Source organism: Athene noctua, chromosome 3, assembly GCF_965140245.1.
Source record: "Athene noctua chromosome 3, bAthNoc1.hap1.1, whole genome shotgun sequence".
Taxonomy (NCBI): domain Eukaryota; kingdom Metazoa; phylum Chordata; class Aves; order Strigiformes; family Strigidae; genus Athene; species Athene noctua.
The window spans coordinates 17,116,144-17,143,053 of NC_134039.1; the positions used below are offsets into that span (position 1 = coordinate 17,116,144).

General features: G+C 46.4%; 1 protein-coding gene across 1 annotated transcript in view; it reads left to right on the forward strand.

Moving 5' to 3' along the window:
• B4GALNT3 (beta-1,4-N-acetyl-galactosaminyltransferase 3) overlaps nt 1–26,910 on the forward strand; it is a 71,500-nt gene that overhangs the window by 20,369 nt on the left and 24,221 nt on the right. Inside the window, exons 2-3 of the mRNA XM_074901156.1 lie at nt 21,234–21,337; nt 22,009–22,086. Coding sequence (XP_074757257.1) covers nt 21,234–21,337; nt 22,009–22,086 — 182 coding nt within the window. The remainder of the gene's footprint in view (nt 1–21,233; nt 21,338–22,008; nt 22,087–26,910) is intronic.

The following is a 26,910-nucleotide window of genomic DNA, read 5'->3' on the forward strand; positions in this document are numbered from 1 at the left end:
GTTTGTGCTCCCATTAACCAAGATAACAGATAATATTGCTAGTTGTCCAGTCACTGCAGGACCTTCTTAGAGGTTAACAGGGCACAGCAGCACACATACAGCACCAAGGCAGTCTGTAGAGGTCTTGAAATTTCAACCCAGTAACAAATTCTTCCCATTTTTCTGGATAAAACCTCACAACTGAATTGTGTCCTTCTTCCTCACTGATGATGCACATGAGAGGGCCAGGTCTCCTTGTCTACACCTGAGGGGAACTCACCCAGAGGGTCTCCATGACATGCTCTGCAGCTTTTGCCGTATTTCCCATCCTGGCACAGCCCATCAGTGCCTGTCTTGGTAACTCTCCTGCAGGAAAGCTTTGATGTGAAGGTCTGTACTGGGAGTTGGTGTCAGTTACTGCGCACTGCCTCTCCGCACATTGTACTGGCTCCCAAGAGCAGGGTGTTACAGGGACCCTTTCTGCCTTCTCCCAGCTCATGGACCTTCTCTGCCTTGCCTGAGAAGTTTAGGAATTGAGCACAGAAAGAAGCAGGGGTGCTTGTGAATCTATCAAAATGCACAATGTCGAAGCCCCTCTGCCTTTCATTGTGGTGCTGGAGGTGCTGCAGAGAGGAGGCTGAGTTGTCATGGCCAAGGGAAGTGGATGTGAAGTGGGTGGTGCTGGCTGAGAATGGGTGGAAACAGGGAAATCAGGGGAATGAATTTAGAACCCAGCCCCCCACCCCCCGGCTCAGGATATGTTGCTGATCGTCTTTGGGGACCTCCTTAGGTCTCCTAATGCTGCAGAAGTGCAAGTGAATGTTAGACCTTGTTCCCACAAGACCATTGTCACCTGCTCTTACCCAGTTCCCAGTTTGGTTCGGCCACTGTTCCCACCTAACTTGTCTTGGACAGACCTGCCTCCTGTGCCAGCTGCACATGGAGTTGAGCTACTCCTGTTGCAAATAACAATCACGTGAGAAGTGCTGCAATTTAAGACACCTCTTCCTGGCCATTTGCACATGGTTGTTTTTATCCTCTATTCAATCTGAGGACAGATGCTCTCTCAGGTCATCTGGGCTTCTTGATGACTCCTAGAAACTTCTTCATGCAGCTATGGGCTGCTGGTGGCAGTAAGCAACAGTAACTCTGAAGTACCTCACCATGTACCTAGCCTGAGCGAATTATTACCTGTGCCACAACACTGCTCCACAAAGGTCTGCAGGGAGTCAGGTAACAATCCTGTGCACTTTGCTTGGGGATCTAGCAGTGGTGGAGTAAGAAACTGGGCAATCAGGAAGGAGTCGGTATAGGTAGAGGCTGAACTGTGGTATGAGAAAGGGTTCCAGCTGGACTGGGTTTCACCACAAACCATAATACTTATGAATTTCCAAGCACCTATGTGTATGCTCCAGCAAAAAGGTACAAGCCAAAGGTTTTCCTCAGGAGATTGGTGGCAAAAATCCTACTTGACTTCAAGTAGAGCAAGATGCAGCTGCAGCTGATACTTCGTTGCCTTGTGTGAAGGGGAGGAGGCTGGGAAAGCAAAATGGAGCTATTTTCCTTCCCCCAGGGAATGCTTCACTTCTGCTAGCACAGACCATCAAACCTGTAAAAATCATGCCTGTCCACTATGCAGACCTAGTTGCAGCATTTCAGTGCTGGTTACTTTGGATGAGACCTGTATTCAGATGCTTTGGTCTGACACTGCTGGAGTTGCATCATTTGGGGGAAAAGGCTATAGGTGATACAGGTCTCAAACAAGTGAAGTGGCTAGCAGTACTGATGAGGAAGTTACAGAGGAAAAGGCTGCCATGTTTGGACTGTGTCTCCTGGAAGGGCTGCAAAGGGAGCAAGACACAGGGAGGCCAGGAATCAATGGGAAATAGCCTGCATGTAAAGTAGGATTAGGGTTGCATGTAAGCATCCAAGAAAAAACCCCGCAGACAGTCAGGATTAGGGGGTAATGGAAAAGACTAGGATTGGGGCAGCTAGGAGGGGATAGTCAGAGCCAGCAGGTCAATATCACCTCCAAGGTGGATGAACTAACCCATGGCACCCCTTTTGGGATGAGGAGCTGGTGAAGAACTGTCTGCAAGCACGTTTGTACAAGTGTACAATATATGAGTTTCCTGTATGAGTGGCCAGATGCCATCGGTTGCTTCCAAGAACCTCATGTAGCTTCCAGACCTTCAGCAGGCCCGTACCTCAGCCAGGCTATTTGTGGTGCACAAGGGCATGGTAACAGCCAAGCAGCCCATGCTGTCTGGATATCTGTATGAAGACAGCACCCGAGCAGCAGGAAGATGTCCATGTTAGCAGCAGCATTTGGCAACATCATGCGCTGTAAGGACAACACGGTGCAAGGAGCTGACCATGGGTCCTGTAAGACAGTGGGCCAAGCACAGCTCTGACTTGAGCAGGTGATCCTCGGCTGAGATCCTCATGTACGTGCTAGCACTAAACTAAACCCAGGAGGCATAATGCCATTTGGCTGCACCCAGCTTCAGCTACTCCACAGCAGGACACCCTTTACTCTCTTGTCCTTTATGCTGTTGTCAAGCTGGGCTGAAATGCCTGGGTTTCCTCAGGGGTTAGTTTTAGGCAAGCCCATACACATCCCCAAGCGTAGGATGCCACAGCAAGTCCTGACTGCAAGAAGTGCCCCACTTGATGTGGATGAACTCACTGGTTTTGGGGCAGCCGGGTTTGAAAGCTAGGCCCTGCAAGTCTGGTTTTGCCCAAAGCTGGCTCTTACGGCCTTTTACTGATCAGTCCTTGCAGGAGTGTAAAAGCAAGGTCACAACTTCACTACATGGGCCAAATGCTGTTCTTAAAACCCTGCTCTTCAGGGGAGTTACTCCAGATTTACCATGGCATATCTGAGATCAAAGCCAGGCCATAAGGAGCTAATTAAAGTCAGGCTAGCATGAGATTTGATATGGTCAAACCAATCCATCCTTCACCTGCATAACTGGATTCCTCTCAGTTACCAGAGTTGTCCGAAAAGGCCACAGAGAAACCAGACACTGTCTGCCTGAAACTGAAAAATCCAAGCAGACCTCTTTCAAAAATTGTCATGCACAGGGCTGCTCAGGAATGTGAGCAACCCTGGAGTTACTCAACTAGGCTGAATGGTAAAAATTGGCTAAGCAACAAAGCTGTCTGCCTTTCTTGCTGCAACTAATCAAAATGTAAGTAGAGGGAGGACCAAGGGCTGGATCTAAGCCCACAGAAGCCAGTGAGAAGGGCTCCCATTGGGTTGAAGCCAACGTGGTCCAGACCAGCTTTGTTTTAAAAATGGAAGAGAACATAAACAGGCATGACTGAGCACTGATGTTCCCTTGAACCCAGATACATCTCCTTCTGAAGCAGAGCAGCTACCTCTGTGTGCCTCAGTGCTCAGGGATATCATGAGTCTGAGAAGGACCAAGGGGAAGGAACAGCAAAGATGACTGAGGCAGAAGAGATGTACTTGTGACAGGATTTACTTGTCAGGATTTACAAAAAGATATGTATATCTACTTCTTTTTTTCCCCCCATGAAGAGAGAAGGGTTAAAGCTGGTCCTACAGGAGTTTTCAGAGTGGTTGTAGAAATTAAATCAGTCTCTTGGTTTCCTTCAGCTCCATATCATAAGGGAGTTATGCTGTTAAATAAAAAAGTGTTATTTGTAAAATAAGTCTATCGTGTATGTGCTGAATAATTTCATCATAGTTAATTCAGTGCTGCAGGAGCCAATGATGCAAGTGGTGTGGCTGGAATTTTTTTTTTTTTAAGGGTTGGATAATTTTATGACTAATAGTAACACTTGCAACTACTCATGGTAAGAGAAGAGTAATCACAGTTTGTGCTGCAGGGCATAAGCTGACTGTTTGCATAGGTCATGAGGATTTTTTTTTTCTCCTCTGTAAAGTAATACAGCTAAAGGTACTTTTGAAGGTTGTTTTCTTCTGCCTTCTAAACATTAGATGTTGGCCACTGGTAAAAGGTAGGTTATCTGATGGGATGAACCAATGGTCTGATCTGCTAATTCCTAAATTCCTATGTAAGGCTTTTATTTCCTGCACAGGGAGGTACTGTGCATATGCTGCGCCTTTTCAGAGAGACCATTTTTTGTAAGATGGAATTAAAGCACCAGCTCTGGTCTCTAATTGAAACCAGCAGCATTCAGTAAGTTTGAACCACATCTGCATGCTGAGTAGCCCTAGGCGGGCCTCAGCAGTTTCTGTTCCATGCACGGGAACTGTATTTCTGGCAGAAGCTCTTAAGAGTTGAGTGAAGAAATTTCAATAAATAATCTACTATATTTATTTCACTTTGTGTGTTTGCTCATGGAACTTCCAGAAGCAGATCAAAATCTCCTCACATGTATTTGATGTTTTTTAGCAACAGTTCATTACATGGGCATTGCTTTTTTTTCCTCCTGATTTGGCTAAGGCTAGTTCTTTGATAATCCAGGCCTGTTGTGAATGCTTGTAAGAAGTGAATTAAAAATTGGCCCTCTCTGAGTAAACAAAAACATGGGTTGAAAGCATGTTGGGGTTGATTCTTCCAGGGTGGTTCAATTGCCCAGAAAACTGGGAGAAAGCTACCTTAATTACTGGGAAAATGAGCGGTAAAATAAAAAGTTTTTAATGTTGCTGGTTGTGGCAACTTGGTTTTGTTCTGTTCCTTCCGCTCCTATAGCTGTACAGCCCTGTACAAAGTGTATACAGCTGTGCACTCAAATGAGCAGCTGGGCAGTTTTGACCATTGGGCAAGATCCCTAGTGGGTGGTGTGGTTTTTTTTTTTAGAGAGCAAAAATTAACCTGGCTTGTTTTTTCAGCTTGTGGTTTGCAGCACCATTGGTTAGAAAACATCCTTTTGATTTAAAAACTGAGCAAACTGGCGCAAGCTACTAAAAAGAGCAAGTACAGGATACTGACATGCTGTCCTATATCTCCTCTTTGACTGTAATTGCATTTTGGTGTCTCATGGGTCCTGATTTAAGCCTGCACATTGGGTCGCTGAGCAAGTGTGCTCTGCTGCGGCTCCTGTCTTGCTCGTGGTGTTGAAGCAGCTGGGATTTCACTAGGGATTTAGTCTTCCATCTCAGGTTCACAAGTACCAGCGTCTTCCCAAATCCTGCTCCCACCAATCCATTCGAGTTCAGTGCTGCATCTTGTCAGACTGAGGAGGGGAAAGGACTTCCTTTGCTGTAAGAAATGTGACCCTACACCGTAAGGACATTAGCACTAAGGGTTCCTCCCTGCCCTTGTAGCAGGTCAGGAGTCAGCAGGGGTGTTCAGTGTCCGTTGCACCCAGCCCTGGCTGGGGCTCTGAGAGTCTGCTGGAATGGTTTAATAGGTGCTTTTCTCATGTCTGAGATGGGAAAGTTCTGAGCGGGAAGAATAGCTTATAAATTTTTCTCATATGACATTTATTCTTTTTTCTATCCCATCATTTCTTGTTTTCTTAGCTTTACCTGGGGTGAGGGATGAGTCATGAAATCTAATGGGTTTTCACAAGAAGAGCCTTCAGCACTGAGCAGGGAAGGACCAGGGAGTAGTGGCTGATTTCTTGAGGCCTGTGACGGAGGCAGGAGCTGTCTGTGGCCTCCAGACAGAATATGGTGGTGCCTTGAGCTCTGATGCTGTGGGAGCCTGCTGGGGAAGCCCCCTCAGTGGAGGTGTCCCCCAGGGCATGCTGTGCTGGATGGGAGCCCTTGTCCCTCAGGCTGGGCCCATCAAGTCTTCTCCACCCAAGGTGCCAGCAGGAGGCCGGGGCAGCTGAGGAAAGCAATGCTTTGGCTCACTGACCAACCTTGCTCAGATGGCCACCTGGCCTGGACTCAGCCCTGGGGCTTGATGTGGCAGCACCACAGCAGCCTGGGTGGGTGCTTGCTCATTGCCTCAGCAGCCAGCAGATCGCTTTACGGCCAGAGAAGAGGAGATGAAAGGGAGAGGAGGGACTAGCTATCATTTGTTAATGCTATCAGGTTGCGTTTCTTTCCAGTGCTGTAAGACTGGGGCAGGACTTGCAGGCAGCTGATGAAAGAGGAGACAGAGCTCACCAGGAAACGCGAGAGAACTTGAAGGAGGAGTCTCAGGAGGGTCACTGGGAGATGGGAAGGTCTGGGTGCTCCCCAAAAACTGTCAGAGGCTGTAGGAGTCTGAAAGGGCAAGGGAATGACAGGGAGAAAGAAATTAAATAAAAAACTGGGGGAGGCCAACTGAGAAGGGATGGGAGAAACTGGACAGTCATCTTGTTATTGCATAGTTGGAAGAAAAAAAGGTGTTGTGTTGTTGTTTTTTTTTTTCCTCTTCTGTGATGTTTTCTGTTTGCTAATAATTTAGAGATAGTGTTATGTCTGGGGTTCTTTCCTGTCATTTAAGTGTTGCTGGGTGAGAGCTTACCTATACAGAGACCCTACCACATTTCTAGCATAAGTGAACTCAGGTTTTATGAAGAAGACCCGTAGGAGTTTCTAGGGTTAGCTATAGGGCTCAAATTTAGAAGCATCATAAAAATTTCTGTAGAGTTTGGTGGAAAATTATGTATGCTCTGATCAGTTTTTGTAACTTTCTTTAACAGTCTGTGGCAGGGACAAAGTTGATAATTAAACTCTTCTTTCAAGACTGCTCAAAATAGAGATGTTCATAAAGGGCATCCCTCCACAAGGGTCCCTTACAGCAGCTGAGTGCTTTAGCGACCAGATTTCACCAAGGACCTGGGACATGCTGTGTGTCTCGTCTGGTTTTGTGACAATCATGCTTTTGATCATATGCAAAAATGCATAAAAAATGTTACTCTGACATTTCCTAATTATGCAAAGTTATAAACATTTGAAGTTAAATCCAGTGAGGCTTATGTTGCCAGCTTCAGAGATGGAGACATGTAGAGATTCTTAAATGATAATTTTTTTTTTCCTTCACTATAAAGCATTTTTTCTTATTTCTAATGAGGATCAGAGTGACTAGGGGCTTAATTTTTCTGATAGGTCCGGCAGCATTCCTGTAACAAGTCCATGAAAGCCTGCGTGTGCAGGCCCTCTCAATCAGACTCTCCATCCTTGTCATTTCTAGTGTTTTAGAAAGTGAGATAATTGAGTGCCCAGTACTCCCGGGAAGCAAACAGATTTGTGTTACTCTCACCATCAAATGATGACTGAAAAACAGCCAGAGAGATCATGCCAGCATCCAGGACATACCCAAATTTCATCAGCTGTGTGAATGCAGTCCCATTTGTGGGCTGATGCGTCCCTATTGACACTGGTGCAGTAATGGCTTGTACTCATGCCGTATTTACTCTTCACTGTGTTTGTCCTGTTACTTCACGGTGCTGCCGTTAGGATTACTGAATTTTCAAACATAACACAGATGCTTTTCAGACAGGGTGAAAACCCTGTCTTCACAGTGATGAGGTGTCAAAATCTGTGCTGAACAAACACCTAATATTTCAGTCAGTATTGCAAAAAAAGCATGATAAAATTCAGTGAGGCAGCCCAGATCTTTAAAAGCAGGTAAAAATCAAGTGTGTGATAGATGTTGTCTGAGTGTCACTCGGTGTCAGCTAAGGGAGTGAAGGCATAAGAGAGCCTTGCTGGGCTGTTCCAAAATAGTGCTGTCTTCATTTCATGCGCTACGCCAGGTCTTCCTCCTGGCTTAGCTGTTGTCGAGACCCAGGGCAGAGAAGCAAAGAAATGAACCTGGCAGAGGTGAGCAATTCTGGGGTTTTGCCAGTTTACCTGTTAGCATAATGCATCACAGCAGGACTTTTTTGAATGGATAAGCTCCCAGACAATAGACCACTGACAATCCCATTGCATCATTTTGGCATCAATTCCCCAAGTAGAAGAGCGTGTCTAACAGTGGCAGCTATGTGTATTATAAAATATAATAGACAAAGACCTAACATCCTGCAGCAAACAGGATTTACATTCTGCTCCTAGTTTTCTAAATCATGTGAAATGCTGATGTTGTAACCAGGGTATTATTCTGTGGTTGCTTTATTTCAATGAAAAATTGGTATCTCATTAATATAGTAGGGATATGAATAATAAACTTCGCTTACAAACCTCTCCATATTCATTCTTGCATTCAGTCTCTTCTCTTTTGTCCCTCCATTCTCATTTTTCAGGATCACAAAGATTTTTGATCACAGACTTGAAACTCGCTGTGGAAAAGGTAGATTTCTGACGGGAGAGCACAGGAAGACAGAGGAAGGCTCACAGTCATTTTGCAAACACTGAAGTAGTTATTGTATTGTCATTTTAGGTTGGGCTCTGAAAAGGCACATGTATGGCTTGGCTTAAATCCCAGCACTTTCCCTCGGGACTTCTGCTTCCAAGGTACTTGGAGGCAGATTTTTCAAAAGCACTGAAGTTGTAAACTTTTGGGGTTCAGAGTTATCAGTGTATTTAAATGACTGACTTATCTAAAACTACTTTCACAAATGATTTTTGCTTCGTGTAGTCAACAGACTGGAGTTAACTTGGAACAAGGCAAATAACAGCCCTGGGCTTCAGGAGAGCAGGCTTTGCTCTCCTCCATGTTCAGGGTACTGTTTCAAAGAATCCCACAGGAGAAAGTCTTAGGGAGCAGAATAGTAACTCCATGCCCCAGTAGAGGCAGCTTTGCAAGAAAGGACCTTGGGATCGTGATGGACAGCGAGTTGAACATGAGTCAGCAATGTGCCCTTGCAGCAAAGACCAACAGCCTCCTGGGCTGCATTAGGTCAGATTGAGAGAGATGATCCTTCCACTCTCCTCAGCCCACGTGAGACACCTGTAGCACCGTGTCCAGTTCTGGGCTCCCCAGATGAGAGACATGGACAAGCTGAAGTGAGTCCTGTCAAGGGCCATGAAGATGACTACAGGACTGGAGCATCTGACATATGAGGAGAGGCTGAGAGAGCTGAGGCTGTTCAGCCTGGGGAGGAGAAGGCTCAGGGAGACCTCATCCATGTGTATAAATACCTGATGGGAGGGACTAAAGAATAAGGAGACAGATGACTCTTTAGTGGCATCTAGAGAAAGGGCAGGAGCAATGAGCACAAATCAAGCCAGAGGAAATTCTGTTTAAACGTAAGAAAAACTTTTTTTACTCTAAAGGTCATCAGACATTGGAACAGGTTGCCCAAAGAAGTTGTGGAGTCTCTGTCCTTGGAAGTATTCAACACCTGACTGAACGTGGCCCTGTACAACCTTCTCTAGGTGACGGTGACCCTGCTGTGAGCAAGGGTTCAGACTAGATGATTTCCAGAGGTGCCTTCCACCCTCAGCAAGTCTGTGTTTTTGTATTAGCATGCAGAAAAAAATAGATTAAAAGAGTAATCAAGAATGGACTGCCCTGGGCTATTTGTGGAACCTGGGAAGTCACAGGCACACACAATCTTCATCTCCATCCCAGGAGACCACATCAGGAACATTTCTCATTAAAGTGTGTAGCTTATAAACTATACTGTAGTGTTTCAGGGCACCAGAGCTGAGGTCTGATGTTCTCCTAGGTATGTAAAACCTTGAGTTTTGCGAGTTACTGGGGCCAGAGACACATAAAGGACAGATGATGAACAACTAGTCCTTTGGCAAAATGCAGTAGAGAGGCCAGCTGCCTTCACTCGCCTTCAGTTTTGGCAGAACTTGCTAGAAATGGGTATTTTGATATATGTGGTTAAGTTGTGTAAGGCAGTACACTCATACCATCATGGAAAGGGAATGAATTTGAACTGAGTCAGTGGAGCTTAGTAGGAATCACACCAGGAGCCTGTGGAAAAGGTCACTAAAACATAGCAAAGAGGCTGAGAACAGAGTTTGGATGAAATCTCAGGTCAGCCTGTAAATAACCAATGTCAGATGGCATTTTCATTGGATATTTATTCTGGAGCTGGTGCAGGAATTACTGTGTGAGTTTCCTGTGCTGAACTACACAAGAGGCAGATCGGACAGTTGTTATGGTTTTATTTGTCCTTAAGTTCATTAGGCACTTGCTGGATGAGTGCTGGGCAGTAGGAACACCTCTTCCTTCACTTATGGAAATTTCCAGTGTGTTGGAAGGAAAATGAAAATTTTGCGATCAGTCCTCACAAGCTACCTTAAGCAGTTGGCAGGGTGATTTTAATGCTCTGGTAGAAAACTAGCACAGTTAAATATTCCACTGAAACAGGATAGCTCTGTAAGGCATGCTGGCCCAGCTCCAAGGCAACTAACCCGGCTGTCTCCTTCTGGGTGAAGGATCACCTCCTGGAAGCCCTCAGGAATGCCTGCTGGTGGCAGGGATTGCTTGTGGAGAATGGGGCCCCCACAGCAGCATTTGGCTGGCCCCTGCAGTCTAGGCTCCGAAAAGTTCAGCTGTGTCAGCCTGTGAATGGCTCCAGGTTTGTTTTCTCTGGGACAAAGAGTGGTTTCTGTGAACTCCTCCTGCTTCCCACTTTCTTAGTGATTTTTGTCAAGTGTGTTGCACGGGCTGGTTTGAGACCCAAAGCAGGACATTGACGTGGGATTTAGTCAAGAAAGAGGACAAACAGTATTTCAGAATTGGTATTTTGGAATTATGTCATTGGGTAAGAGCTCTTTAAAGAGAGTTTACACAGCCCTGATTCTTCCCCATAGCAACCCGTGTTGTGTAAATAAAGCTGACCCAGAAGTGTCTGTGCTTTGCAGCCCTTTCCATTGCACAGCATACATTTGCTTGGAGGCAGATGCCTGAGGGGAGGACTGGGCTTGTTTTGTCCATGTGAATTTTGAGTCTGTGTCTTGGAGGACCTCGAGTGTGCTCTTGTCCCCTTAGTACTCTGAGACTTGATACAGTTTTTAAACATAGGTATATAGGATTTTCCATAACATATCAAAAGGTCCATCTTGCATGTTTGCCCTGACTAGCAGTCAGTATCTGATGATGATTCAGAGGAAATCTGTTACAAATCGCACCTTTGCTAAACAGAGATGGTGGTGTTGGTTTGAGAGGCACATGCACAGTTCCTCCACAAAGAAGGATGAAGGCTGGAATTTAGGGTTAGAGGCCAGATGAAGCTTTGGGCTTAGATTTGGTGTTGTCAGCATCTGATGAGAAATTTCACACATTCTTGAAGAATATAATGAAATTCCAGTTTCTTTTTGCTGCCATTTTAATCAACACTTGATCATATGTAAACCTGAACCAGAAGCTGGAGTTTTGAATGTTGAATCAGAATCATGGAAATAAACTTGTACACGGGGATTGCATCCAAGTTCCTGAAATTCTTGGAGTAGTTTTAGAGACTCATCCAAAATCCATTAACATTAATGGAAGGACTTCATCTGACTCAAAATTCAATCATCAAGTTGTTTCTAATCTGACATACCTAGAAAGCAGTACCAGAGTAGTGCCTCAACCACTGCAGTGTCGGTTCCTCTTTGTCATTTAGAATACTTGTTATATTTCTCTGGTTATGATATTCATCAGTATGCCTGCTTTTGTTTCCTCCTCAGCATAGCTGTCAGATAACTGTTGTGTTGTCCCACATTTAGGGGTGTCTCTGTCTTCAGGGCTTTGTTTGGTGTCAGAGAAGGGCGTCCCATGCAGAGCCCTGGGAAGATCAGTTGTTCTGCTTCCCTCAAGAACATAGGCAAGTGAAAATAATTTAAATCATAAGATACTTCTAGAGTGGCCTTCAAGAGTGTCAGTTTAGCTTGCTTCCTTGCCTCAAGGTTGGGTCAACCCTACCTGCACTGTGTCTGGCAGATGTTTGTCCAGCCTGTTCTTTATCTTAATTCCTCACTGTCTTTAGTCTCATCTGTAGACTGCCCTAGTCACTGCTGAAACTGATAGCGCAGGGTAATAATTTTGTTGCAATGCTCAGAGAGACCATGGAAACAATACATTTCAGTGGGAGTGGATTACTGCCTTTGAGATAAATTCAGGGAAAGAAAATAGCTACAACAGCTTTGAGTGAAATGGCAAATAGAGAAATAAATACGGTGTGGGTTTTTTTTCATGGAGGCAGTGCATGACATTTTCCACAGCACAAAGTTCCACAAAACTTGACTGAAAATCAAGCTGCAAGCAGATGTTTTGGGAATGTTGAATCTACATGGAAGTGGCAAGCTGTTTGAGTCTTCAGGAAAATCCTCATCCAAGATAAAAGAAATAATGCATTAGCTATTTTTGGTCAAGCAATAACAAATGCTGACTTGAAGATCTGTTGCACAGTTGATGTTCAGCTTCACATCCTAGACAGCTCCTGTATAAAAAAAACCCAAAACAACAAACCTCTTGGAAAGCTCTTTGAGCAGTCTGTGTGCTGCAGTGTTTGGATCAGTTGAGAAAAGTGCACTTACCAAAGCTTTCTGAAAGCTGCATGGATGACCTTGTTGAACTTTCTTGGGCACAGTCTTGTTGCAAAAAGAAAAACAGATGGCAAAGACTGCTGAGCATAAAATTGCCATTTGCTTTCCTTATTTATTTTTGCAGGTACCTCCCTGTGCTCAAGGAAGGGAAGCTGCATACGTATGTTGCTTCTTCTTATTCATTGCATTTATTCAGATACCATGGACATCAAAGCAACAGATCGGTTCATGGTTGAAAGCATTTAGAAACATGCTTCTTTTTGCAAGAAGTCCTTACTGCTGTTAATGGTGATGCTATACATAACAAATAAAAGTGGGCAGGAAGCCTCCCAGGTCTGTCTCCAGGTGTAGTGGATATGATTTGCTGCACTAAGCTGGTGATATATGGAGTCAAACATTAGCTTTAATTAACTTGTTACTGCAGTAGAACAAGCCTTTATTGCCTCGTGTCTCTTAAGGGCATGGCTTCACTGGTGCCTCCAGGTGAAGGGGAGAGTGCCATGGAATACCACTTTCAGTGATCACAGCCAGGTGGAACATCTGCTTTTTATGCTAGTCACTTTGAGGGCCAGATAAAATTTTTTAAAGTTGTTATTTTTATGTAAAAAGCAGACTATATGCAGAGCTGCAGGGTTTGAGTCAGCAGCTGAGGATGTGGTCACTGGGAGTGAATTGGTAGAAACTCATGTAGATGTTCCAGGATTAAAGGTATTTTTGTTCCAAAAATCATGTCGATGTTACCATTTACCAAAAAAAAGAGGAGTGGAAAAAGAAGAAAAGCATGAAACTGGAGTCCACAAAGTAGCAAATTGTCTTGATCTGAAAAGCAGGAACAAAACCCAAAATTTAGACATATACCAAAACACCTGATTCCGTGTTCTTCTGTCAACCTGCCATTTCTTCCAAGCATCACAAGTATTGTAGTTCAAGCAAACCAAGCATCTTGATCTCCCATCAGTAAATAGTTTGATGCAAATCACCTTTTAAAGACAATGACTGGCAAAAGCCTGGCTTGGTAAATGCAATACTATGTTGTGTACTATTCAAATATCCTTAATCTTGCTATGACTGGAAGCAGCTCTTTTTAACACCAGATGTGGCTGTTTTGAGAAATCTATTGCTGTGCATAAAGATGTAAAAAGTGAGAGACTATGCTACTGATGGCATTATCTTATGAGGAGGCAGATAAATAGTCAGCCTGTGTGCAGCACAATGTCTCGGGGACAAGCATACCATAATTGCAGGACAACTGCCACGCATTCTGTAAATTAAAGAGTTGAACTTGCCAGCAGTTAATGATTTTAACTGCACAGCTATTACGGCTGTAATATTGAAAGCATATTTAATTATTTAAAAGCTTCTATGTGTGTTTCATATGGTTAAGATGACCCATGCACTACTGTGAAAGCAGCAGAGTAGAAAGCATTTCTTCCCCCTTTGCTGTGGAAGTTAGCAGTGGCAAAATCATGGTCTTTATCCTATGTTCCTAAATACAGCAGCGGATGCTGCTCTTCTCAGGCTTCATTTGAATCAGTGTTGCCTCCTCCCCTTGAAAAAGGAAATGCCCTGCTCTTTCCCCTTCTCCAGTCTAATCCTTCAGGGCTCCTTAGTGCAACTTTGCAGAGGCAGAAGAGAGGAAGGTGAGGAGGGATTAAGTTGCAATGTTGGAGAGGTGAGGATGGGCAGGAGAGGACGTTTCCATTGCTCAGGGCCCCTGTTAGCTGTAATTGCCCCAGCCAGGGGATTACATCTGGGCAGCCAAAGCTGTGTCTCTGTGGCTGGGCACCTTGGCTGGCTGCAGGCCGTAGCCACCCTTCCACACTGACATCAGGTCCTGAACCTTTTCCGCCTTCAGCTTGACAAATGCTGATAAGCAATAGTTTGCAATTGTTTTAGTCTAGCACACGCTAGGTTGAAACAGAGGCATTTCTGGAGCTGACTTACAAGCTCAGCCCCATAATTTTGAAGAATAGTGCAGCTGACAGCAATATCATGGGCTTTCTTAGTGAAATCCCTCAATGCATCTCCACGTGCATATCCTTGCTGAGCTTTCAGGAGGCAGGCAGTACTTGCCAGATCATCTTGTGGCATAGGTGTATTTCATGATTAAACTAGGACAATGGAAAATTTTAGTGGCAGATGCAAGATTTCAATTTTATCTTTCCACAAAGCAGGTTAGTGCCCCACACATTGCTTATCAGTTCCTCCCTTCCTGTATGAGATACATTTCCTATACCTAGAGGGCAAGAGCAGCAAGGTATTACTTGGTGGGTGAGTCTCAAAGTGAGACTGCATGAGTGTCCTGCATAGTTATGTCTGCTCATTTTCCTCTCATTCCTGAGTGCAGTGCTCTGCCTTTTCTTCCATTACACTTCATGTACTTTTAATGTTCTACAGTTTATTGTCAGAGTTTGCAGACTTACGGACAACAAAGTCATGCAGTTTCACAAAGAAGTGAATCAGAGTTGTAACTGGAGGAAGAATGAAGTAATTTATGTCTGCACCACAGTCCCTAACTTGTAATTTATTACCTGGAGGAGATAGTTGCAGGGTTCTGCGCTAACCAGAAATGGAAGGGTTTGCCGAAATCCCTCCGTAACACCAGGTTTCATGACTTCTTATATCCTTTTAACTCCTTGAGAGTGTTATTCTGATCTAGATCTGAGGGCAAGGAGTTCACTGTTTTCTGTCTGTGCCTTTTATTAACTTAAGTAACCAGAGAGACTCTCTTGGCCCAGATCTATGCTTGAAGGATTTTTTTGGTAGTTTCTCTGGCACCCTGTTTGTGATTCATGACTGGACATAACCTTCACTCACCCCTACATCCAGTAACCATTTGCTGTTTCTTTTCACTTTGTCCTTCCCCCACATCTCTGTAGGAGGTCAGTTTACACCTCATCTTTATGCTTTGTACACTTGGTGTTGTGGGGCTGCATACATGTGTGTGTGGTAGACCAGGAGGTGGGTGTTGCTTCCCCTGCAGTATGGCACTAGCAGTAGGGGTTTGCTCTGGTCAGGGTGCATGAAAGGCATGTCAGACTCTCTAAATACCCTATTCCCCAGGCAAAATGCAGCACTGTCTTGGCCAGGCAGCAAGGAGATGGCCACTATCAGGCTGCAGCCACAAAACCATGCTGGCTGGGGTGCACAGCATAGTGTGGCAGCTTGTCCCCATGATCTCACTGGCCAGAAGTATTTGGTTGCTGGACCATGGCCTTGCTGCCCATGATGCCCAGTGTCATGTGGCGGGGTGAAGGCACTGTCGGTGCACTGCCTATGTGAGTAGGGTATAATCTAAATGAGAGTAACTGGGGCAGGAGGTAGATTTGAGGTTTGTGTTCAGGGCAGGAGGCTTGATGTATATGTGTATGAGAGACTGCAAATAGCTCCTTGAGTTGAGCTCCTGTGTCATGTTCATTTTCAAGCAACCTTCCCCGGCATCATTTGGACTAATATGTTTGCAAGGCACTTAATGCTAATATTTGGGGGTACTGGGTACTGCACCTGCGTACTTGTCCAGCCAGGAATAATACTGGGGAAGACCTCAAATCACATTGAAGTCCCATGAGATAACAGCAAGTTGAAAAAATTCAACCAGGATTAGAGGAGAAGGGTTAAAACATTATGTCATGCAGAGGAGGTCTGTGAGCACTTCGGGTAATGCAGTTCAGGTAATGAAGAACAAAATCCTGCTTCGTAACTTCCATTTTTTTCTTGCCTTGTCCCTGCAACAGAAGAGGAGGCGGATAGTCTTGGATTAGAAGGAAAATGCTTTTGTGTAAACCAACCTGTGAACCTGCTGTTTCCTGAGGCTGCCGCAGGGTTACAAAAGGGCTGGATACCATGTGGGCGTTAATAGCATTTGCAGCTATGTAAGCAGCAGTAACAGCAGAGTAATCAAATCTCATCCTTGAGCGGGGAAGCTGATCACCTGAGTGGGTCTGGGATTTCCCCCTTGCACTATTGCCAGGTACCTTCGCGGGCTAATTGAAATGTGGAGTGCTGGCTGGGGCCAGGAAGGCACGACAGTGGCTTGATGGATCTAATCTCGGAACAGACAGAGCAGCTCTGGTCATGCTCCTGCCCTGAGGCCTGATAGCTCCCTACGTGCTGCTATCTGTTATCTCTGGCTGTTTTCTGTGGTTGTTTTTTTTTTTCTCTTGAGCCAGGCTTCAGGTGCATTGCTCTGACAGAGTCATAACTGCTGGATGAGATCTCCCCATCTAAACTTGCTGTTCCTGCAGCTTCCTTCACTGACTTTTAACCTGAAAGCAGTAAAAAGCATAGCTGAGGCAGACGTAGCCCTGGGCCTGACCGAACCCAAGACAAGAAATATCTTCACCTTATTTCCTCTTGTTACAGCTTTTCTGTTCCTTGATGGTTGGTCCACGGGCTCTGCAGGCAGCTGGCTCCAGACCAGATGCCTCTTATGAGGATTTCTGCTATAGGATGCAGCATCTTTCTCATCTTCCTCTTCAGTCTCTTTTTCTTTTCTTTGTGTCCACCTGCCTCTATTTCCAGAAGCAAGCTCAAGTCCTGAGGGCTTCCCATCTCAAGTTCAGAGGAGCAGCTGGGGCTCAGCCCCGGTGGGCATTTGGGTCCTCAGCAGGCAGCAGAGAAATCTGAAGAAGCACCTTCATGTTTTCTGGGCAGTGGCTGATCCCCATGAGGCTTGAACCTTGGACCACCAGTGCACAAAAGCAGAAAGAAAGGTGGATCTCTGCTTGTAGAAAGGAGGTCGGTCAAGTGTCTGGTTGTAGACATAGGGAAAATGTCATGGAAGTTGGAGTGAGGATAAAAAAAGCAGTTTGGGTGCACTCTGTGCAGAACCCCTGTCATTGCCATTAATCTGTCTGCCCTTCTGTCCCTCCGTGGTGCCTTTGAGAACATTTCCTTGCTCATCAGGTCCCCCTCAGCACAAAATTCTACAAGTCTCCCCATCCACTATGCTCCGGTGCCAGCTGCACCATCACAGGCAGCGATGGTGAAGGGCCAGGTCTGATGTCACACCACGTGTGGTATAACTGCAGGTCACTGGAAGTGTGGATGCTGCTCTACCCTGGCTACAGTGGCATTCTCCTCCCTGGGGTCTGTGGTGGTCCTTGCATGGCCACCAGTCAGCTTGGTTAGGCAAGCTGGCCCAGCAGAAAGCAGTGTGCCTTTCTTTCCTCTGTGCTGAATTTTGGGTGAATCACTGCCCTGAACCATCCTCTGTGGCTGTGGAGAGGCTGGTCCTGATGCCAGGGAGGGTGAGTATGTGTCAGCAAGGCTGGCAGCTGCTTCTGGCAAGCTGTGCCTGCATCAGGGTTGCTTTCTTGGAGGTATTTGGGGTGAAAAAATAGCCTTGGAAAAAAAAAACCACCAGTGTTCTTTGGGAAATGATGGGAAGTGCTTCGGGAAGTGATGCCCAAAAGGGAGAACGGCCAGGCTGGTGTGTCTGTCTGACAGGCTAGTGGCAACAAAGCCTGACCCAATGTCTTCGGCTATTCACCTGGCTGTGCTGTCCCACAGCTGCTGTGCTGTCCTAGGTCTTTGATTTCTGCCTTCACAGTTTTATGCTTTTTTCCTTCCTAACCAGAACCGGTTTTGTAGAGGAGCTGGAGCAAAACTATCGAAGCTAATAGTTCTGGCATTCCCTCTTAGTAATACAGAAGTGTTTGCTGAGGTGTTTTATTCCTGCCTACTGCTTTTTTCCAGCCATATTCTTGTTGATTTTAAATAGCTGTCATGAAAGTGCTTCAGCTGGCTGGGCTGCTGAGCAGTGCTCATGGAGAGCTCAAGGATGGGCTGAACCCTCTCTCCAGTGCTCTTGCGACAGAGCAGTGGACATAGCCAAAGGGCTCTGCTCTCCACCTGTCATGCAAGAGGGGATATCTGCAAGAGGAAGTCTTGAATCCTGTGGCCTGTGCTGAGGAGAAAACCTCAGTCAGCAGTTGGCCTCGGCAGGTCTTCTGGCTGTGCGAAGCTGGAGGAGCTTTGTCTCTTTTCTATGGCTCCTTCCCTCCTTCTAGAGAGGAAAGCATGGACAAAGCCAGGCCCTTCTCCAAGGGTGCCCCATGGAGATCCCCAGGGGAACGCCAGTCTTTTGAGAAGGAACTGGAGAGCCAAGAACTTTCTCTGAAGGGAGTATTTATCCTATTATTTTCTGAAAATCATTTCCTACCACACTGGGAAATTAGCCTGCCAAAGTACAAATTACCCAGCAAGGAAATCACTACCTCCGGATTAATTCCTAGCTGTTTTGTCTCTTCTGTGTTTTGCTAATGTAAGTGTTAGCTAAATATTTGTACAACACAGAAAATTGCCCGCCTTTTTTCTCTTTTCCAAGGGTCAGAGAAGTGTCAGCCATTGGCACTTGTGTGCAGCCAGGCTTCTGTGTTTGCTATAAGGCGGGCTCTGTGCCAGCCGTGCACAGGAACTGGAGTGCAGACGAGCCCAGGAGTCACCACAGTGAAGTGACCGGCGCGGCTGGCTGTAGTGGCCAGCATCCTCTTCCCAAGAAAAGCGGATTCCTGACACTTCGTCCTGAGTTTACTCCACAGAGCAGTGAAGTCCTGAGTTTAACAATTAAACCAAATAATCTCTCCCCTTTGCACGAAGTAAAAAAACCTGCTTCTCTTGGTGTCCTCCATCAGTGAATCTCCAGAAGTAAACTGACTTTTCTTGGCTTTTTAAAATTTGATTCCTGTTTTATTTGATTCTTCTGTATTTTAGCCAGTCCCTCTCTTGGGTCTCTCTTCTGGAAAGAAGTGTTCTCCCCTCTTCCACTAGTACAGTGAGCCCTTGAAGTAATGAGTGCTGAATTTCATGCCAACTACAAGGTCTGTTTCAGCCCCACTGCAAGTGCAGCCATGAGTCCAGCTGCAGGACACTCAGAAACGTTGGTTCCTACCTCATTGCTCTAAGTGAGGTAGAAGCTCACCAGTTATACATTTTTTTATGTGAAGACACAAGAATTTCTCCTCTTTCCCATGACAGTCAGTCCCTGAAGCATGAGATGTGCTTCGCTGCATTAATTAGGTTACTCACCCAGAGTGTCTGACTGAAAAAGCTTCTGCAGAAGATAAATACTGATGTTGATGTTTTTACTCATAAACGCGTAGATTCAGATCAGAATCTTAGGGTGGGAAGACCTAGATCAGAAATCCGTGGCTGTTCAGCATCTAAAAGGGCCTGAATGAAACCCACAATCTAAACCAACGCTCGTGTCAGGAAAGAAGGACACCCTAGTTGACCGAGTCTTGCCTCTCAATTGCATCTCTGACTACTTACTTTCACATTTTCCACATTTCTTGCACTTTCTTTTCATTAATTGTCCCCTTTTTTCACCACATCATAGGAGGCGGCTTCCACATCTTTACTTTCTGTTCTCTTCCGCCAGACCCCACAGCACCCAAATTCAGGAGCAAGTAGAGGCAGTTTTGAAACCCTGTTTGTAGATTCAGTAACAGGGCAAGAGCTTAAAACAGCCAGGGAGGGAGATCTGTGAAAGAGTTGTTTGTGAATTCTAGATCCCAGGGTTGTTTTGGATTTGCCTTGGCCTCTACATAGCTCAGAGATGTTTTGGAGCTGAACTAAGTCATGTGGCTTGTAAATGCCTTCTCCAAAGCAAACTGATGGATCATGCTCCTACTTAAGCCACAGTGAGTCTCCTGTGCTGCTGGGTTAGGTGGGCTGGGTGAAGATGGGTATGCTGGCCCCAAAGCAGTACAGGTTTCCCCAGTAGTGGGCTGTGCTGCCCCCTCAGAGCATGTCCCTGCCACGGCTGGCTGTAGGAGCAGTGCAGAAGGCTCAGACCATCTGTATCAGTGCTCAGACTTGAAGCTGGCAAGATGGTTCCCTTTATATACCAAGGCAACCAACTTCTCTGGACCTCCTAGAGCTTTGGGGTTGATTTCCATTTCTGAAAAAAATGGGAAGAGAGCGTGGCTCTTCTCCCTGGTACATGGCTATTGGGCTTGTCTGCCACCAGCCTGGGAGAGACAAGTGCTCGCGGAGGTTTTGGTACTTGTGTTCTTTGCAGTTAAGCTATCCTGTGGTATGGGCACAGCGCTAAGCTGCTGGCAGGTTAATTAGTTGGTGACTCCATACCAAAACGTTTAACAGATCTGAAAACCTCATAGTGTGAGCCACCATAACATTGCTGGGAGGTGTGAGCTCTGCTCACCAGCACTGTCTTGTTAGTGATACAGATGGTGGTTACAGAGAGCTACAAGGTTATGCTGCATCTGCTTATCTTTGTCCCTCTTAAACCCAGGAGGCCAATGGAGTTGTAGAAGGAAACCAGAATTGATCCTGGCTCCTGAATCAAGCAGACTAGGAGAGGAGGAGGTGTCAAATGAAATTGCTTTGAACCTGGAAGCTGACTTCACTTAAATAGCGATATCCTTAACCACATCACTGCTAATACTTTAGGCATTACAGCTGAATGTCCGTCCCATCAGGTACATTCTTTGCCGTCATTTCCTCCAAGAAAAGAAGATTGAAAGCTTTTATTGTGCAACTAGGTGCATATACAGAGTAATAGTCTTTTGATGGTTAAACTGATAAGTAATCTGGTTATTGTCTTATTTTTCTTTGGGATGGCTAGTTAAAAAAAATCGATGTTCTTTAGTTTGACTAATGAGATTATCTGAGGGGTCTACAAAGAAGTTCCTAGTCCTGTGGGGATTAATGAAATCTTTGACATGTATTTTAGAACTATGATGAATCTTTAATATAACAAATTAATATGAAAGATGGAAGAGCTTTTAAGGAAGACAAAGGCCATTTTTCTCTCTGTGTCAGTCTGCCAGCTCTGAGTAACATAAACAACTGGTCTCTGCTGGACTATTCCAGAGTGTTAGAGGTTTCTCAGCCTTGTAAAGTACCAGTTCATTCTGGTAACTGCTGCAGCTTCTTGTTTTAGCCTGTACTCTTGACATCTCTTTCTGTTTCCTCTGCTCAGGATACGAAAGCTGGAGAGAGCTGGCTAAAGCTCTGGCAGACACAAATGTCCCAGGTGGGGACCCAAGCCTTCAGTTTTACTACCCCCAGAAGCTGGGACACCAGGTGAGGAGGCTTGCGTTGTCTTCTGAATGTTTAGAAGGGCAGACCTTCCTTTCTCGTGCTGGCCCCAAGAGACAGCTCTCTCTTCACGCAGGACAGAAAGCATGCCACAGGGCAAAATCTGAGCTGACTCACAGCAATGTGAATGTACAATGACTGCACTGTAGTCAATTAAGTTATTTCAGGTGTACTGAGCCACAGCGGTGGGGTGAAGCTGTCTGGGTATGTGGCACAGGAAGGTAGCACTCTAAGCAAGATGGAAGCAGAAATGAAAGGTCAGGAGAAAGTTTGTACCTCTCTAGTGAATCACATCTCGGTACTGTTGCCAGAAGGAAGTGTTGGAAGAACTAACTATTGTTTGGACCTTTTTGGAACAAGGGTGGGGGGAAAAAAAAGAGACAATGACCTAAGTTTTAACTTTTTGTTGGCAGACAGTTACAAAGTACTGGTATCCTTTCCCCTCAGTAGTTCACCATGGAAATTTGCTGTCAAAAAAGCCAGGGAGCATTTTCACCCCACTATGGCCATGATAGCTGGCCTGTCCTTTGGAAAGGGAGCTTGGGAACTTGTTTTTTTCTCCCATGTTCTTGTGACTAGGTTTGAGCCCTCTTGTGTAAGTATCAGTGCTGGGTCACTTATCAGATTAATTTGACTTTCCTCTACTCGTATTTCAGAATCAAGAGCTGCAAAGGGGTGGAAGAAATAAATCAAATTATGCAGCTGTGGACAGCCCTGTCCGGTGGATGCTAGAGGTTGGTGCCTTTCTTCATTGTTTTGCATAAGAAAGCTGTAGTTAGAGACCTGTGCAGGGAGAACCCAAGGCAAGGACCTCTGCCTGGAAGGTCATTTGCTTCACTAGAAGTCCATTCCCTATCACCCCCTCCTGGCTTAATGACACTTACAGACCTAAGTAATCATCTGGAAAGACAGGAGTGTCCAGATTCCTGGTAATTTGTCATCCCTACCAGCCATCAAGGCACCAAGCACCCACCCACAATACCCTGAGAGCAGGCAGACTGCTACCTTCCTGAAAGGTGAAGTTTATTCAGGACTGGAAGAGCATAGAGCCAAGCATTCAACAAGCAAATACATGACCGTGGCATGCAAAGTGTCACTCTCTGCTCTTGCTCTGGCATTTACTTGCTATGCCACCCCTGTGTGTCATACATAGAGATTTCTTCACTTCAGTGCCACTTCTGATAAACAGAGACCTTTGCTAGTGACCCTTGAGGACTGGGGTAAACATTCCCTTTGTTTCCTTCATTCTTTCTTCCCCTGTTCCCTTATCTTGCCATTCCTCTTCAGATAAGAGAGCAATGTAGCCTGCAGATAATGATAGGGACACCAGCCAGGGGGCATTTAGCTAATGGAGTCAGCTCACTAAATTCCTCAAGGTGATTAGAGACCTGCACAAATTAGAAGGGCCTCTGTGGCTCCCCTGGGGAAGGAGCAGGCTGCTGTCCCTGCAGGGCACAAGATGATCACTGCTGGTGGAGGGAAAGTGCATCATGCTGAGCAGTTTAGATCCCTGCAGCATGAGCTAAAGCTTTCCTGGAAGCAGCCAGCACCAGTCACCTTCCAGTGCCCAGAACCAGACCAGACCATTGATGTGTTCTGCTGTACCGGCTCTGGTGAGTGCCAGTCCCAGCTGGAGCCTGGGGGCTCCCTCTGGCCACAGGGCCTTGCAGGCAGCCTGCTGGCGGGGCTGCCTCCCAGATGAGCAGCTGATGGCAAAGAGCCAGGGGGATGTCAGGACCAGGTGCTCTCACACTGTCAGGTGGAGTGTGGCAGATGCACCATGAGAAGACTTAGAGTCCTGCGCCTTACAGATACCAGACTGGGGAGCTGGCTTGGGTGGCCTTGTCCCATCCTGCCATTCTCCCCCATCAGCCCTGCTCCCTAATGCTGCCTCTGTGAAGCACCCATCTCCTTCACCAGTTTGCCCTTTGTCTCCATAAGGCAAAATTTCCTGCCTTGCTGTGGCACCGTCTGTACCCAGAGGGTCAGCAGAGCCACCCTGACTGCAAACAGTGGCCAGCAGTTCACCAGTACCAGCTGCAGGAGACAGACAGATCCATGGGCACAGCTATATACAGAGCTGCTTGCTGTCCTCTTAAGCACCGGCTGAAATTTCTCCTAGCCTGGGGATTAAGTTTTTCTGTAACTCTGCCCAAATTAATTACCCAGGGTCTATGATCCCATTGTGTAGCATCTCTAAGAACTTAATTGCAGCCTGATTCCTGGGGGGACAGCCGTCAGGTTGCCTCCCACAGGTCGGGGAGCTGGGCTTTGTTTGAATAGAGGTATATTCCTGACAAACATAAATAATTAATAGGGTTGCAGGGTGAGCTGGCAGTCAGCATGGCCAAAAAAGGACAGGTTTCAGTTTTCCTCTTTCAGGAGATGAAACTGGCAGTTTAAATCTCCAGCCTCGGATAATGTGGTGGGAAAGTGTGCGTGTAGAAAATCCCTAATGCAGTTATACCCTGCGTATGGGGGAAAGAAGGGTTCAGCCTCACTCCCGACTGAGGTTCCTCAAGGTGCCCGTATGCATGATCCCTACTCTCACTGTCCCTTCCAGGCACCAGAGCAAAGTCTTCTAGCTCCCGGCATCACCCACTGCCTCCTCAGGCTGGAGAGATGTGTGTCATTTTGTTTCATTAACTCAGAAAGGTGCCTGGCTATCATCAGGGTGAACCTGTGCTGTGGGACCATGAGTGTCACCATTTGGCATGGCCATAGGTGTGGGGGGAGGATTTTCAGAAATGCACTTGGTTAGCCTGATCGTTCTCATTTACCTCTGCAAAAGCCTCTCTTCAGCTGTGAGAGGAAAAAGGTCTGGGCAGAGCTGGGGAGCATTTAAAATTATCAATGTCTGCACAGCCTCAGGACTTCCTTCTCGCTGGAAGGAGGTGTGGGGGCTGTCCAGGAGCACAGCCCCTTGCAGGCAGCACCTGTATAGTGCACAGCTGCTGCACAAAACCAGAGCATTGTGCTAAGGCATCCTGCTACCAAACCTGCCCTAAGAGGAAGCATGCTTTCCTTAGAGGACAAAAAGACAAAGCTGTCGCTGCTCACTCTGTCCCTGCCCACGTCCCTTCCTCACTCATTCACGCTCATCAGGTGTCAGGCCTCAGTGGGACAGGGGGGCTTTGTTGCTAACTTGTCTTGATGGATTCCTGCAAGTGCCTGGTATGGCAGAGCTTGCAGCGAAGCCCAGTTGCTGGCTGCTGAATGTCACCCAGTCAGGGGAGCTGGGCCAGGCAGGAGGAGGGGCTGCGGCCACTCTGCGGAGACAGAAGAGTCTTATAAACTCAGGAGTTTCCAGTTGGCAGCACAATATCGCCTTTCTTCCCTGGCTCAGGCCCTCTCTGTGCCTCATTTATCATCCCCAGCACTGTGCATTCCCTGGGCTGCACGGAGCTATGCAGCTGATTTGCGTTTGCGATGCCAAAACCACCCGGGATTAAATTAGGAAAGACCTCTCTTCTCCATCCTGCTCCAGTTACAGTGCAGGCAGGTCATGTCTCTGCTGCTGCAATCCTCCCAGCTTCGCTGCTTGCCCTGGCCTCTGCTCCTGCTTTGCCTTTCTTCCCTGGGGCTCCTTGCTCACCAGGAGCTGCTGGGTGTGTGGTGCCGCCCCCCTGAGCAGTTTGACAAGATAGCGTTTGGGCTAGGAAACAAGGTCTGTGCTTTCGTGTGCCTGATCCTCCTTTACAGTCTGTTTTCCTAGGAGGGGCTGATAATCTAAAATTCCTTGCTAGAAGGAAGCGGAAATACCAAAGTCTTTTAGTACAAAGCCAGGGCTGCAGGCGGGTGTGTTAATTCAGCATGCTCAGCAGGAAGGGTCGGTGCTGGGGCTCAGAGCCCAGCTGCACTCCCAAATCTGTGGAGGCTGCTGTGTCAGCACTGAAGCAAGGGCCTGTCCCAGCTCTCGCCTCCCTGCACTTGTTAAGGTTCATCTCTCCCTTCCCTCGGGCGGTGTTGTGTTCAGGAGGGTATCAGCCTTCCCAGACCTCCTTGGGAAGAACAGCTCTTGCACCTGTACTCCTGGCTGTACGCGTGCCGTGCTGGCAGTGCCCTTGGTGCACAACGTGGGCTGGTTTTGGATCTGAGCTGGGTTCTTGCAATGCTACTATTACAGCAGGGTGGAGATAAGCAACTAGGGATAGAAACAGGGAAGAAGCCAGGAGGCAGGAGGAGCCCTCTAAATGGGAAGGTGCAGACCACATAATACCAGCTCCCATTGAAAGCCCAGACTCTTGGCTTCTGTTCCTGGTTCTGGCCAAATCAGTCTATCCAAAATTTTTTATCCAAGCAGATTTTTTTAAGGGGAGAAGGGGAACTCAACTTGTTGATTTTCAGGTCCTAAATTTCCAGCCCTTTAAAAACCAGGGCCAGGTAGTTCCAAGCTGGGAAGTCAAACTCCGTAGCCATGTTTTAGAAAGTCCATCAACATTTCTAAGGATCTGTGCGCATGAATTGGGAATGATGGTGCTGTTTATCTATTGCTGCAATCTGTCAAAGGCCCAGGCAAGACATATTTACTGCATGTTGCAGAGGAGACCCAAATAGCAAACAGAGGAATTTCTCAACTGCCTGCAATGGGCAGCCGTGAGTTGAGTTGGAGGGACAGAGGTGATAGGGTTTCAAAACAGCTGCTGCATTGATGATTTGTGGGGGCCTAAAATGAAAGCCTAGCTCAGTTTTCAGTCCCAGAGCAGCACTTCGGGCAGCCAGCACTTATCTGTCAATGATGTTCTTCTTTTCCCTTTCAGAGGAAGCAGAAAGTAAGTTAGTCTGCTGTAGCTCAGGAGAAAATCTGTTGCTTTAGAAAAGACTCTGAAACCACATCCAAGAAGTGCTTATTATTTACCAGTTAATTATTTCTAACAGCTGTGAGCACAGGAAAGCGAAGCGATCTCATTAACTTCTGCCAGAATCTCTTCTCAGGTGGCTTTGTAAAGACTTTAGAGGCACGGGCGTCAGGCTAGAAATCTCAAGGGCCATCACTTACAGCATTGATGGTGTACTTAATACAGTGGTTTCTGCCTTATTTTTTAGTAGGAGTTCTCTCTCTAATACTGCCAAATTCTGCAGTAAAGTATTGTATTAGAATGGGACTCGTCCAAGTTTCCTCTGCAAACACTTGAGCAAGACTTGCCACTCTTTTGGGACTTCCCTCATAAAGATCTGTTTTGGCGTTTGGGTTATCCTATGCCAAAGCCAGCCCAGCTCCACTGCAGTCATGAGCCTCTGGAGCATCTGCTGTGTCTGCCTTTGCCAGGAGGGAACTGCAGCACCAGCCTCTCCACGGAGTGGGAGTGTTGTGCTACATTTGATAGAGATTTGAGACTGCTATCTGCAGTGTGCAAACAATTCTCTAAGAAGAAAAACTAGCGTCACTTGTGGGTATCAGCAAACTGCCATAAGAGTGTTTCTGGCAGGGACTTGCTGTAGGAGCCCAGCCTGTTCATCTAACTTCATGTTCCACAAAACCCAGCAATTCTCATTATTTGATTTGGCTGAGAAAAGTGGTGTAAGACCCTTGGGTGTGAACCTGGATTTGGCCAAGG